The sequence below is a fragment of the Xyrauchen texanus genome, chromosome 38 (genome assembly GCF_025860055.1).
Source record: "Xyrauchen texanus isolate HMW12.3.18 chromosome 38, RBS_HiC_50CHRs, whole genome shotgun sequence".
Taxonomy (NCBI): domain Eukaryota; kingdom Metazoa; phylum Chordata; class Actinopteri; order Cypriniformes; family Catostomidae; genus Xyrauchen; species Xyrauchen texanus.
The window spans coordinates 17,531,887-17,546,239 of NC_068313.1; the positions used below are offsets into that span (position 1 = coordinate 17,531,887).

At 40.4% G+C, this 14,353-nt stretch overlaps 1 protein-coding gene across 6 annotated transcripts in view; it reads right to left on the bottom strand.

The window, feature by feature from the left end:
• LOC127632010 (protein turtle homolog B-like) overlaps positions 1-14,353 on the bottom strand; it is a 122,632-nt gene that overhangs the window by 29,430 nt on the left and 78,849 nt on the right. For all 6 annotated transcript variants that reach the window (XR_007969038.1, XR_007969039.1, XM_052110462.1 and 3 more), the window contains exons 6-9: positions 5,754-5,895; positions 4,468-4,613; positions 2,109-2,251; positions 1,872-2,012 (exon numbers count right to left, since the gene is read on the bottom strand). Coding sequence is in view for 4 of the 6 variants with exons in the window: in XM_052110462.1 (XP_051966422.1) it covers positions 1,872-2,012; positions 2,109-2,251; positions 4,468-4,613; positions 5,754-5,895 (572 nt within the window). In the remaining 2 variants the exon portion in view is untranslated. The remainder of the gene's footprint in view (positions 1-1,871; positions 2,013-2,108; positions 2,252-4,467; positions 4,614-5,753; positions 5,896-14,353) is intronic.

Genomic DNA, 14,353 nt, shown 5'->3' on the forward strand with positions numbered 1-14,353 from the left:
ATGTCTGATAATGTTCTATTTCAAATTTGAGGATGATAACTTAAAAATGCTTAGTTTGTGCCTGAATACAGAATAGTAAACATTATAAAATAAACATTCTTCCAATCATAATCAAGTTGTTATAGCAGTGTGTTTTAATGATTTCATATGGATTCCAATCGCATAATGAGGCAGAAACCAGATTATTGTGAGGTGAAGATGATAGAAGATGTGCAGCTCTTCTGCAATAAGAGCAGCAGAACAGTCAATAATCATATACAAATATCATAGATTGCATGGAAATAATGGGCAAACCTTATATTTTTTTTTAACATCTATTTATTTACAATAAGTCTCAGCAATCAACTGATTTGTTTTATGCTTTATAGTAATTTATCCTACTATGATATGGGATGGGGAAGTCCCTGTCATATGGGCACTGATGTATGCATGATGTCATAACTTTCTCTTTATCATCACCATATTTGGACAGAGAAATGTGCTTGTGTGCCTTCTAGCTTCATAGAGGTTTCGAAATCAACTTATGAAAGAATTACTGTCAAAGTTATATTGCATAATTTAGTGGAAAATGTACACAAATAATAATTCTTTAAAAATGTCTGTAAATGTTCCCACTCTCTCTCTTTCCTAGCATTTGTCCCATATAGGTGCAGGGTCCGTTTTCTGATAGTTTTACGCCGGGTGCCCTTCCTGACACAACCCCTAGTGGCTGGGGGACTCTCACTCACACACAGGCAATTTAGAGTCTCCAATTCACTTAATCTGCTTACTTTTGGATTTGTGGGGGAAACCAGAGCACCCAAAGGAAACCCACGCAAACACATTGAGAACATGCAAAATCCACACAGAATGGCACTAGTTGAGCTGGGAACCCAGGACCTTCTTGCTGTGAGGCGATAGTGCTAACCACTGAGCCACCGTGCCGCCCTGTAAATGGATGTTGTACACTGAAGCCTACTATTGACAACTCAAAGGGAGTTTACATCTCTCTTTATACCGTCTTTATAACGGTTTCATTTTCATAACTCTCACTTTGATATTTTGATATGTTGACATAAATTAAGAAATTACTCAGGCAGCAAAATTTATATTGTGAAAAATTGGCAAAATATCAAAGCTGAAGTATTAGACCTTTCTTATGATGTATAGTTTGTAACAATTAAATAAGAATTGAATGTTAATATCAACAAATACAGTTAATGCAAACCATATGATCCACGGCGATACCTATACTATACCAAATACTAGTAATAATATATTAGTAATAATAATAACTATACTATACTAGTCCCTATACTAAACCTTAAACTTAAACCTAACCAATTGTGTCAAAAGCAAACGTGGGGTGCAAAACGCAATTGCTGATGCAAATACATCATGTCATGTTGCTTCTATGACACGTGCATTTCACGTGTCGACAGAAATGGTACTTTGGTCCTTTGCATAAAAAGTGCAATGCTCTAAGTTTCGATATAGCTCATACAAGTTTGTAAATATAATTGGTTATGTAATGCAAATGTTAAAATATATCACCTTACAGGTCATAAACTGTAATAAAAGTGATAAGGTGTCATAAGATAGCATTGTGTGAGGAACAGGGCAAAACTATGTGTTTACGAACTAATAATCTGTCCTTATTTGAAGTGAAAAATAAAAATAAAATAAATTGTTCTTTTAGTGCCATTAGTGTCCATTTGACCATGAAACTGCCATAACACTTATAAAGAGAGATGTAAAAATAATTTAGCATAAATGTTGGTATAGTAACTTAATTCTATAAGACCAGGTTGTTAGTTTCAATAATGTTCATTTTGTACTTGGAAGTTTTGCCTGCAATATGTTTTCATTTAAGTAAAGCTGCATTGACACACCTTTAGCACCAGAGTGGCTGGAGGGGACTGTCCCATGGTACCTAGGACATTGTAAGGCACACAGGTGTAGGTGCCAAGGGAGTCTTCAGTGACCTCTGCCACCCGAATGCTTCCATCTGCCATTTGGCTCCATCCGGGATACTGTGAGAGGAGCAGAGGAGAACAGTCAGTGGTGTGTAGTGTTTTCAAACACAGCCTGAAAGGATTTCTGATGTCAGCAGTAAACAGATGACTGACCTTCTCGATTCTAAGAGGGTAGCCATCTTTCTCCCATCTGACTGATGTAACAGGGGGGTTGGCATCTACAGGGCAGCGAATGATTCCAGGCAATTTTCTTGGGACGTAGATGACAGGTGGCATGTTCACAACACGGGCAGGGTCTTCAGAAAGCAGCCAGTCCAAAAAGATATGAGATATATGGGTAATAAGAATAGATTGGAATCATTTCTCTAGTGGCTATAGGCAGCAATGCAGCACAGAAACATAATATACACAACACATTACAGTTTAAATAGTCTTGCATCATTTTGCTGGTCTTGTTAATCATTTTGGTTAACATTTTGTTGACTGAGAATAAATATACAAACTAACTAGCCAAATTTTGTCTGAAATGTAAGGAAATTAAAGGTGATGTAAGTGATTTTAGCAATTCTACTTCCACAAGAATTAGCCACGCCCACTTTCCCAAACCCCCACACCCAATAGATACCAAACGAGCTTTATTGAGAGCAGAAACAGTTGTTTAAAACAAAAGAGTGCCCTCAACTGGCAACTGTTATGAACAACATGGTATAAAAATTATGTAAAGCCTCAATTCGCTGTAACTACAATACTACGAGAATGTGTCAAATGATTGACAGTCAGAAAGAGTCAGTGACTGGGGACACATTTTTGTTTGCTGTTTACAAAGTCTACAGCTGTCACAGAGACTGGTGAGGTATCTCAGGACACTCATTTTTATTAATACTGTATCTTTAAGGGAGTAGGAAAAGTTTTTGCATCCTTCATGGGAGGAAAAATAAAAAACAAATTCTTACAGCAGTTTAATATTAACTTATTTATAACTTCTTTATTTATAATGTGACAAAGCAATATCACACTCTCAGTTGTGCTGTTGTAGAGAATTATATTCACTACAGCAGCACAATTGTGTGTAATTTCTTAATTTTGTAACCACTTCTAACATGCCTCATCTAATCACATTTCAGCGTCAGAATTATCCATGTTATAATAGTGAACAAAAAAACATTTGCTTCAGTGACGATTCTTGCCTATCATGATTCCAATTTTTCACAGTGACCACAGGAAGTCAGACTCTTCCAAATATCTTCCAACCACAGAGACTAGGGACAAAGATAGAAACAGACAGCCAGAAGGACAACGAGAGGCTGGACAGGGAGTTCCTGGTGCAGGAAGTGAGTTCACATATGTGCCAGAGAGAGGCAGCAACTAGAACATCTCAGAAGCCTGGCAGCCAACATGCCATCTCAAAGGGTGTAAATAGCTCTGTCCCTGTACGCGAGGTGTGACAGACACCAATTACCCGCTCTGATGATAGCATACTCGACATAACACACCTCAAAGGCCCACAGGACATGAGGCTGAGATTTTAGGCACAGGCTGTTTAAAAGGGCGTTCACACAGACTGCAACTTGCAGCGAAAAAGAAATCAGAAGTCATACATTTACAATGAGATTTGTGTCCAGCCACACAAAGTTGAGAAAAGTTTAACTATTTGCAAACAAGGAGGGATGCAATATCTTTCTTTGAAATGTTGTACTGGAGTACAAGACAGCATTGTTGAAGTGTGAATTCAAAGTCCCTTTCAAGTCAGTCCACTCAGCACGAGTCGATGGCCATCTTTGTAACACTCCCGGGTTTTTTTTATGGATACAAGTAGCATACTCCTATCTACTAAAATGGAGAAAGACCAAAATCTCCAAAACTGTTGGGCAATTACAATTAAAGAACATATTTAAAATCAGCAGGGAAATCTGACAGCAATGGTATCATAGATTGATGATTGCTTTTTCTTTAGCTCAGATAAGGCTAAAAAAAAATAACAATTTCAGACGGGTCCAGCTTATGTGCATGCGCATTCTCGAGTTTACTAACAGGTGATGTCTATATCTAAAAGATGAGTGCTCTTTTCCCTGTAAGGCAGGACTTCCTTTTCTACAGTCGCCATATTGGGTGTTCCAATTTCTCCTGTTTAATGTAATGAAAGTTGTCCATCTTTGGCAAACTGTTAGCAATTCCTATCCACTTTCATTGCATTGCAAAAAGTTGATTGAAGAATTTTCTTTTATATTCCATGAAAGAAAGTCATATGGGTTGGAAGTGACATTTTATTTCTGGGTGAATTAACCCTTCAATTTCACCTTTAATTGATTCCTTGTCAAACTAGAATGACATAATATTTTTTATCAGCAATACATCACATTTGTGACTAGATTTTCCACAACTGGGCACAGTTGTGTAGCCCCCCGCAGTGAGAACGCCAATTATTGACCAGCAGTACAGCAAACTGGTGACCTGCAGGGATAAAGTCGTTGTCAGTGTGAATGAGGCATAAGAGGTTGGAGGTGAGACTCACATTGCACAGTCAGGTAAGCTGAAGCAGAGGGGGAGATGCCCAGACTGTTACTAGGGCTACAGGTGTATTTCCCAGCATCCTCTGGCTTCGCTCGGTAGATGATAAGGGTTCCGTCAATAAAGATGCGCACGCGAAGCTTCAAATCACTGCAGGGAAGGGAAGAAAGATAATCTGTTTGAAAAATGTTCTCAAATGTATGTGGAGTTGATACAAGGACTCTGTGTAGAATCTGTTCTCAGTTCTTAGGCAGAAATGCTGCATAATTCTATAAATGGCAACTTCATCAGAGACTGCCTGTCAATATTACCATCAGTTCAAAAAGAAACTCTGATTGGATGAGCCATGTTTTTATATTTTAATTTCATATTAATGTGCCAAGTTGCTACAAATCATTAGCACAATCTGCAGTTTGGAGCTATATTGGTGGAAAAACGGTTTCCCTGCTAGAAAAAAAAGATGCTAAACATAGCCTAAGCTGGTTTGCTGGTCTTGGCTAGTTTAAGCTGGTCTCCCAGCCTGACCAGCTAAAAAGTGCACAAAACCCCTCCAGCCTGACCAGGCTGGGCAACCAATTTGTAGCTGGTTTTATCAACAGGGATGTGATTTATTAATGATACAACAGCACCCCTAAATCATGGTAAAACCACTGTAACACAAAGCCTCTCATGGCTTATTGCTTAAATATCTCATTCAAGGAAAAAACAAAGTCCTCTATAGTCTACAACACTGCAGATGAAAAGTATGCATGCCTGCAGGACGAATAAAATTATTTCTAAGCAAACAAAATGTTGATTCCATGGTAATTTTGTAAACAAAGCCATCTGTTGACCAGCAGTCTGAATATTCAGATGACTGTCCTTCCGTTCAACGCAGTTCAATAGTACCGGAAGCAACTATTTCGCAACACTATTCTGGCAGGGAACAGACTGCAGCCCTGCTTATAGAGGGTCAATACGGCCACGCTTGGGGGAGTCAGAACAGCTCTTGGCTCGGCTTCAGCTGATCAGCATGTTTTTTTAGGCATGTGATGACACAAGCACAGTGTCACAAGATGTTCCCGTACCGACATAAAAACCTGCTGTGTGCACCTCCAGGTCACTGCGCCAGCATTCGACTTAATGCAGCTGCAAGGCTTGAGATTCAGGGATTCTGGGGCTAAAAATATATGCGGCTCTAATCTAAAATTGTGTGAAAGTGGCAGACACACACACACACACACACACACACACACACACAGCATAACAGTTTGAGACTTGGCACAGTAGTGAACTCGATCATAACTTTACTTCTTGAAGTAGACATTGTCCTCTTCCCAGAACCAGGTGTAGGTCAGGTTGCCAGGATACGCCTCGGCTTGGCACGTAAATTGGGCATTCTGGGATATGTTTACAGTGATGTTCTCCGGTGGTGAAACGATGTATGGAGGACCTGATGGAGACAAAAAGTGATATGCATTATAAACCCAATTTGAATGGGATTAGTTTTCCGGGCATATGTCTGTAAAGAAATTATTATTGCAGAAGTCTGTAATGTTTACCGTCAGTTCGCACGGGATAAGTGAAGTTACGTAAATTACCCATCAGAAAATGTATAGCTGTGGTGATTATTCATGCAGGAAATATTAAACATGATCACATACTCTATCTGAGATTATTAGAGGAAATTGATCAGAATATCTGGCAAAATACAACAAAACTGTTGACATTAGCGAGCCTGTAAACCTATAATAAACTCTTGAAGTAAAAATACAGACAATCCATTCACATAATTGTATTTGTCCCTTCAGAAAATATGCTCAGAAACGCAGAGCTGCAGTGTCCAAATAACATGCAAACACAATTTACCCTTTTCAGTCTGCTCAAATAATAAATTAATAAAAAATTGTGTTTCTGTAGGCTTCTTTTCAAATTTTTCCAAACCAAAAGAAAACACGCTTGTTTTATCTCGTTTACATATAACAGCATAAAATGCTTAAAAAACATGCATCAGTCCATTCGCAACAGTCAGCATTCTCTGAAGTTGTGTCTTCTGATTGGCCAATGTCTACTTCAGACACTTGGAGAAACACTGATGGTTAAAGTTGTGAGCCTCCTGAATGATGCAGATTTACTAGCTATTTAAAAGCATGTCAATTTGTACAGGATTAGTATAACCTGCAGTTATTTTTACCAGCAGTTTTATAGAATGTAAAAGACGCAGTAGTCAGGAACACGCAGTCCGTAAAATGAAAAAAATATATATAATATTTCAATAAAAAAGAATTAACAAAATTACTGAAATGGCTGATTCACAAAGAATTAAAATGATGGAGAAACTCTGGTAATTAAAACATTACCCCTTGTCCCTGTATAAAACTAATCATGTCCGAATAGGGCTATAGACAAACTAACACAAAAAGGGCAAAAAGTAAAAACAGATATATTAAAATAATATTTATGGGTATTTTTAAACCCAATAACTAGGTACTGTAGCCTATCTCTACCAGGCTGTAGAGTAAACAATAATTCCATTTTGTCCATTAGTGTGTATAAACGAACGGAAAGCACATTTTGAAAAAATTATATTCTGGAGATTACACGGCGGATTTCAATTGGTTTCTTAAATCCAATCCTTGAAATTAGTAGAGTTAAACAAGCATACTTTTCATGAAAAAACGTTTCGTGTCAAAAACATACTGAGTTATCCATGCAGCCCAATGGAGGATTCTGCTTTTTTGGCTAGCAAGCACCCTTTTTTATATATCCCCTTTTCTCCCAATTTGGAATGCGCAATTCCCACTACTTAGTAGGTCCTCGATGTGGTGCGGTTACTCCCCTCAATCCGGGTGGTGGAGGACAAGTCTCAGTTGCCTCCACTTCTGAGACAGTCAATCCACACATTTTACCATGTGGCTTGCTGTGCATGACACCACAGAGACTCACAGTATGTGGAGGCTCATGCTACTCTCCGTGATTCACACAATTTTCTGTTTAAGCATGATTTTTTGTAAAGCTGCTTTGAAACAAAGTTGTGTGTTGAAAAAAGTGCAATACAAATAAAATGACTTGACCTCATAAATTGTTTAGTCATTTTGCATATGAAAACTGTTAATTTACCCTTTGTTTAGATTTCCATTTGTGTAATGGTGGATAATTCATTTTACAGAATGTCAATTTATGTCCCTACTTACCACTAAGCTTCCATTTCAAGTTGTGTAATTACTGTTACCCTAATTCTACCCTGTGTTTATATGTGCAGATAAACTAAAGACCACTTCCTGCCATAGCACCATGGATACTACAGTCACATTTTCCCACAGAGAACATTATCCTTCCCACCTGAGGCTGTCACAGAAATTGCCAATAGACTTTTAATTAGAAGTGTGAGTAGGCAGGCATACTGTCCTGACACTCTGACCAGTGTGAGATTTGCAGGTGCTCTGCAGAAAGATACAGTGTGAATGCTGCCCTTAGCACAAACAAACCAATGACTAGCAGTAAAATATATATTTTATCTTAATGTGTGGACTACACTGAGAGCTTCCTGGATGCTTCCTTCATGTGCAGTAAATGACAATGCATCCAAGGGGATTATTGACAGTAGCACAGCTTTGCTTATTAAAATGAAATTGCAAAACATATCACTTGAAAGAGACTAAAAATATCCACAATGTTGCCCGTGCATTGCCTGTTATTGAAGCAAGTTTTTAACTAGAGTGCCTCTCTGGAGGTTTCATGAGAATATTGCTTTTTGTAAAAACAATATTGCTAGTTTACTAAACAAAACAGCCCATGGCCAAGGCAATTTTGGCTCAGCACAGTTCATATGAGTCTCCATCTGACTCTCTAATGCTCAGACAAGAGCAGAAGATTATCTTCTAAATTACTTCAAGTAGATATAAGTGGATTGATCATTACATAATAATAAAAATTATTAAACTATGTTAGAAAAACTTGTGTCAGAACAAATTCTCCCCTGAACTCATAATTCTCAAATGTGATTTTTTCAATGAATTGTTTAATCCAGTTCACAAACACATCATATGATTTGTTCACGGATCGGAAATCGTTACTTTTCTCATCAACTCTTTTGAATGCACCAAGGGTTCACCAAGATTTCTGGTAAACAGCAATTTGGTTTGTTTCAAACCCAAAGCTATCATGTTGCTTCAAAAGACTTGGAATACAGCACACATGCCAAATTGACCACTTTTATGATTTTATGGTGCTGTTGGACCCTTTTTGAAGCTTTCCAGCACCAGTCCCCATTCATTGTAATTACATGGAAAAGAGCAAACAGTACATTCTTCAAAACTTCTCCTTTTGTATTGCATGGAAAAAAGAAAGTAATACTGGTTTGGAATGACATAAGGGTGAGTATATGATGACAGATTTGTTTAACTACTTTTAACTTACATGTAGAGCTTTATCCTTAAATTGATGCTAAATGTGGCATTTATTAGGTTTTATTTAAGGCCTCATAATTTGCTGTTTGTTCATTGTTAGTGAGGATAGCTTTCAAATGCACATATTATTAGCAATAATTACCCATTTTACACTTAGAAATAAGAAATAAAAAATCATTTTCATACAAATATTGGTATTAAAATCAGTGATATTGGTCTTAATAGCATTTGATATAATGCTATTACTGAACTAAAGCTTTATATTCCAGGTAATTCACAGAGCATAAACACATTTCCTGCTTGTTTGCTAATAAAGGCTGCTTTGTGATCACACATGCCCTCTAAATTTTCTGTATTTGACAGTGAAGGCTGCATGTTAGCGCACTATGTATTCACAGCCATGCACCACTGCCATAAATCTGACAACAGTGAAAGCCACAAAGACAGTGACAGGCAGCTTGCTCATGTTTGCTTTCATACTGTACATGGTCCACGGATAATACACTGAACCACTTCATCATTCACTACTAACACTGAAGCCATATGGGGAGAGACTGTGGTTTCAGTACCCGGTGCCGACTCAAAGCGAACAGAATTATTCTGTTTGTATGTGCATGAAACAGACACGCACACACTCGTAACACAAACTCACATCACGTCACGTCATTCGTACATATTCACAATTTGTAACGTATTCTGTTAGATTACTCAAGGTCAGTAATGTAATCTAAATACTTTGGATTACTTCTTCAGCACTGGTAAATTTTTTTCACTTGTTTTGATTATAAAAACTCTGCCAGTACAATAAGACAAAATACACATTAAAAATACATTCTCTGAAAAAACTAAATATCTTATGTAGTATTGTTTCTAAAACAAGATAAATTGATCTTGTTTGAAGGATTTTTAGATATTTTTACAGGAAAACAATACAAAAATGATTATCAAGAATATGATTTCGCCTTAATATCAAAGTTTTTACTAGAAAAAAGAAATTATGATCCGATGTGAATTTACTTGACAAAAAAATATGATCGTGTCTGGTAACATGTGCATGTAAAATGGCTAGAAATAGCATTTGAGCTTAGCGTAAAGCTGACAATTCACACAAGGTTTATTTCAATTTATTCTGCTCCAACCTTACTTCAAACATACTTCTCTGTCTGTTCGTATGAATGTAACACATCATTTATTTGTATAACTGTTTTCCATCTGAAAGGACTAAATATTAAATTAAACAAATGACAATAAAATGCAAAGTATTCTCTTCAGTAATCAAAATACTATTTGAATGTAACTGTATTCTAAATACTAATGATTTAAATTGTAACTGTAGGGGAATACAATTACTTATATTTTGTATTTTAAATACGTAATCCCGTATTCTGTTACTCCCCAACACTGCTAGCCACTAGCATAAGTTGTGTTTGGATCCTGCTACGTAGAATGGTTGTTAAAAGATGATTTTGTCAACTTTTAGGAGTACACTTGTCATGTTCACTGTTGTCTTTTGTTTTTGTGCTGTTATTTTGAAGTTTAGTTTAGTTCCTGTTTCCTGTTTGGTTTTTGTAGTCCTCTGTAGTTTCTTTTTATGATTGGTTTTCCCCTGATTGATTCTCCTTCCCTGATTGTTTCCCCAGGTGTCCCTCATTCCCTTGTTTGTTCCTTCTGTATTTAAACCCTGGTTTTTTGTTCAGTCTTTGTCGATTGTTGATGTTTCTGGATGCTTGTTTTGCCTGTTTCCCAGTTTCCCAGTTTATGTCCTCCGTGTTTTGTTTTCCCCCCATTGTGGATATTTCCTTTGTTCCTGTTTTGTTGTGTTGTCATTTTTGCTTAAATAAAGACCCACTGCAGTTAGATCCTCGCCCCTCGTCTACCTTCCTGCTCATCGTCACAGAACAATCGACCAAAAAATGGATCTAGCAGTGTTCCTCAAGGAGCTAACACTGGCGGACTTGTCTGTTCGAGAGTTCACCCACTTCTTCGCCAGCGTGGCCAGTTACGCCGGCTGGGATGACAATACGCTGAAGGAGGCGTACCGGCTCGGTGTACCCAAACACCGATGGTGGGAGTTACCGGAGACTACACCTGGCAGGAGTATGTGGGACTCGTCGTGGAGGAATTCGCTGCTGGGGAACCACATCTCTTGATCCCGGCTCCCGCCTCTGGGCTTTCCTCGCCAGCCACGGTGAGTGAGCCAACCCCCACGCCTGCCGTGGTCAACGAACCAGCGCTGCCAACTTCGTCCGCCCGGAAGAGGAGGAGAAGAAAGGCTTCCGCTCCCCAGCTCACCCCAGCCACGGTCAGCGAGCCTACGCCAGCCACGGTCAGCGAGCCGGCGCCTGCGGCCTCTACCGTCAGCGAGCCGGCGCCTGCAGCCTCGACCGTCCCTGAGCCAGCACCTGTAGCCTCGACCGTCCCTGAGCCAGCGCCTGTAGCCATGACCGTCCCAGAGCCAGCGCCCCTCGAGCCTTCTAGGGCTCCGCCTCCCGAGCCTCCCAGGGCTCCGCCTCTCAAGTCCCTCGAGTCTTCCAGGGCTCCTCTCAAGCCTCCCAGGGCTCCGCCTCTCAAGTTTCCCTAGCCTTCCATGGCTCCGCCTCTCGAGCTTCCCAGGGCTCCGCCTCTCGAGCCTTCCATGGCTCCGCCTCTCAAGTCTCTCGAGCCTTCCAGGATTCCTCCTCCCGAGCCTCCCAGGGCTCCGCTTCTCGAGCCTCTCGAGCCACCCAGGGCTCCGCCCCCCCGAGCCTCCTACGGCTCCGCCTCCCATGCATCCTGCGCCTCTAGAGCCTTCCAGGTCTTCGCTTCTAGAGCCTCCTATGGCCCACCTCCCTTGGCTCCGCCTCCAGAGCCTTCCAGGTCTTCACCTCTAGAGCCTCCTATGGCGCCACCTTCCTCAGCTCCGCCTCCCGAGCCTCCCACAGCTCCGCCTCCTGAGCCACCTCCGGCTCCGCCTCTAGAGCCTTCCGCGGCTTCGCCTTCCATGGCTCCATCTCCTGAGCCTCCCAAGCCTCCCTCAGCTCCGCCTCCTGAGCCTCCCACGACTCCAACTCCAGAGCCCCCTACGGTTCCACCTCCTGAGCCACCCATGGCTCTGCCACCCGGGTCTTCCACAGTTCCACCCTCCCCCCATGGGGAACCGTCCCGCAGTTCCCCATGGCTGTCCTATGGCCACCTCCCAGGCCTCCTGAACCTGTCCCTGCCCTGTGGCCGCCTCCCAGGCCTCCTGAACCTGTCCCTGTTCTGCGGCCACCTCCCAGGCCCCCTGAACCTGTCCCTGCCCCTTGGACTTCCTGCCTGCCCTCTGTGCCCCCTTGGACTTCCTGCCTGCCCTCTGTGCCCCCTTGGACTTCCTTCTTGCCCTCTGTGCCCCCTTGGACTGTCTGTCTGCCCGTTGGGCCCCCGTGGTCTATCTGTCTGCCCCTTATGCCCCCTTGGACTGTCTGTTTGCCCCTGGTGCTCTCAGTTTTGTTTTTTTTGTGGGTTTTTGTCATTTTTGTTTTAGGATCGTCTAGAATCTGATCCTTTGAGGGGGATTCTGTCATGTTCACTGTTGTATTTTGTTTTTGTGCTGTTATTTTGAAGTTTAGTTTAGTTCCTGTTTCCTGTTTGGTTTTTGTAGTCCTCTGTAGTTTCTTTTTATGATTGGTTTTCCCCTGATTGATTCTCCTTCCCTGATTGTTTCCCCAGGTGTCCCTCATTCCCTTGTTTGTTCCTTCTGTATTTAAACCCTGGTTCTTTGTTCAGTCTTTGTCGATTGTTGATGTTTCTGGATGCTTGTTTTGCCTGTTTCCCAGTTTATGTCCTCCGTGTTTTTGTTCCTCCGTGTTTTGTTTTATTTTTCCCATTGTGGATATTTCCTTTGTTCCTGTTTTTGTTGTGTTGTCATTTTTGCTTAAAGACCCACTGCAGTTAGATCCTCGCCCCTCGTCTACCTTCCTGCTCATCGTCACAACACTAGTATGTAGATGACCTCAGACATGGACTCAAAGTCATTAAACTCAAATTTTTACTTCAAAGGGTTTTAAACAGCCCATATTATGTTCATTTAGAGGTTCATCATTTTATTTTGTGGGTCTACTAGAATAGGTTTACATGCTTTAATGTTCAATAAACACATTCTTTTTCTCATACTGTACTTTTCTGCAGCACCTCTTTTCTCCCTCTGTCTGAAACGCTGTTTTAGCTCCTGTCTCCTTAAAGCCCCCCTTTCCGAAAATCCCAGTCTACTCTGATTGGTCACCTGGCCCAGTCTGTGGTGATTGGCTTGGAGCATATGCTGATGTAACGCCCTTACCATAACCAAAGCAGCCCTTAGGTTGGCATTATTTAAATGTGTTACATAATGACATAGCTAAGTCACGGAAGTAATGGCAAACCAGACATTTCAGGCAGTTCAGGGGCAGTATTTTCTTTGGGAGAGAGTAACTTCCTTTGGCGTGGACTTTGTGCTTTGTAACTTTGCAGACCTTTTACATGCACAAACATCTATATTATACACTTAAGGAAAGGTAAAATCCCCTAAAGCATAATAGAGCCTCTTTAATGTAGCAACAATGTCTCAGATATTTCTCCTAAAATGTCTGAGGAGAAATAAAAACAGAAGAATTTGATGAGAAATTTTTAATTCATTGGTCTCTTGGCAAAAAGAGCACAGATTGTTACACTGTTGAGATCTTTCCTGAAACTCTAGAGGAGATACATCAGTGATAACTAGGGTGTTTTTCTCCATTTGTTCGGCATTTAATATAACAGATATTAAAGTGATCCCCTTTGTTGTTGTTTTTTCTTTCATGTGAGCCACCAACTGGACCAGCACAAACTACAAGACTGACCAGCATAGAAATTCTAAGCAGATCTTTTTTTAGAGGAACATTCATCAGCACTGTGGGCAATATCTACGAAATACATCAAAGATCATCATCCGAACAACAGGTAAATAAATAAACAGGCTACGATAGAGTGTGTACTACACACAAGCAGTAAACCTTTAAACCTGTAGTATATCACCATGATCGCTCCAAGCAGAGCTGTAAACCGCTTCTACTGGAAGGCACCATTAGGGGCTGAATGACAGGAAGTGATCTATGCAGATAGAAAGGACTGAGCGTATTGACTGCAGCAGATGTGCTTAGAGTGATGAGATTTTGACAGCACTGATGTGTCCACACATGGAGTCATTAAAAGAAACGAATTAACCAGAGAGCAATGAGGGTCTTTACATCTTTTTAACATAGTATCGGCGGAGCGCAATAGTAGCGAGCAAAAACCTTTTCTGCAGAAGGAAAATCAATGGATATGTGCTAGCAGCACAGACATTACAATTTGTGATAGACCGATATATCAGCAAATATGAGATAATCGGCATCGTCTAATATTAAATTGCACTGTATATACAATGGCCCAGAAAGTGTTTGGAAACTTAAAGGAATATTCTGGGTTCAATGCATGTTAAGTTAAATCAAAAGCATTTGTGGCATAATATTGATTACCACAAAAAATAAA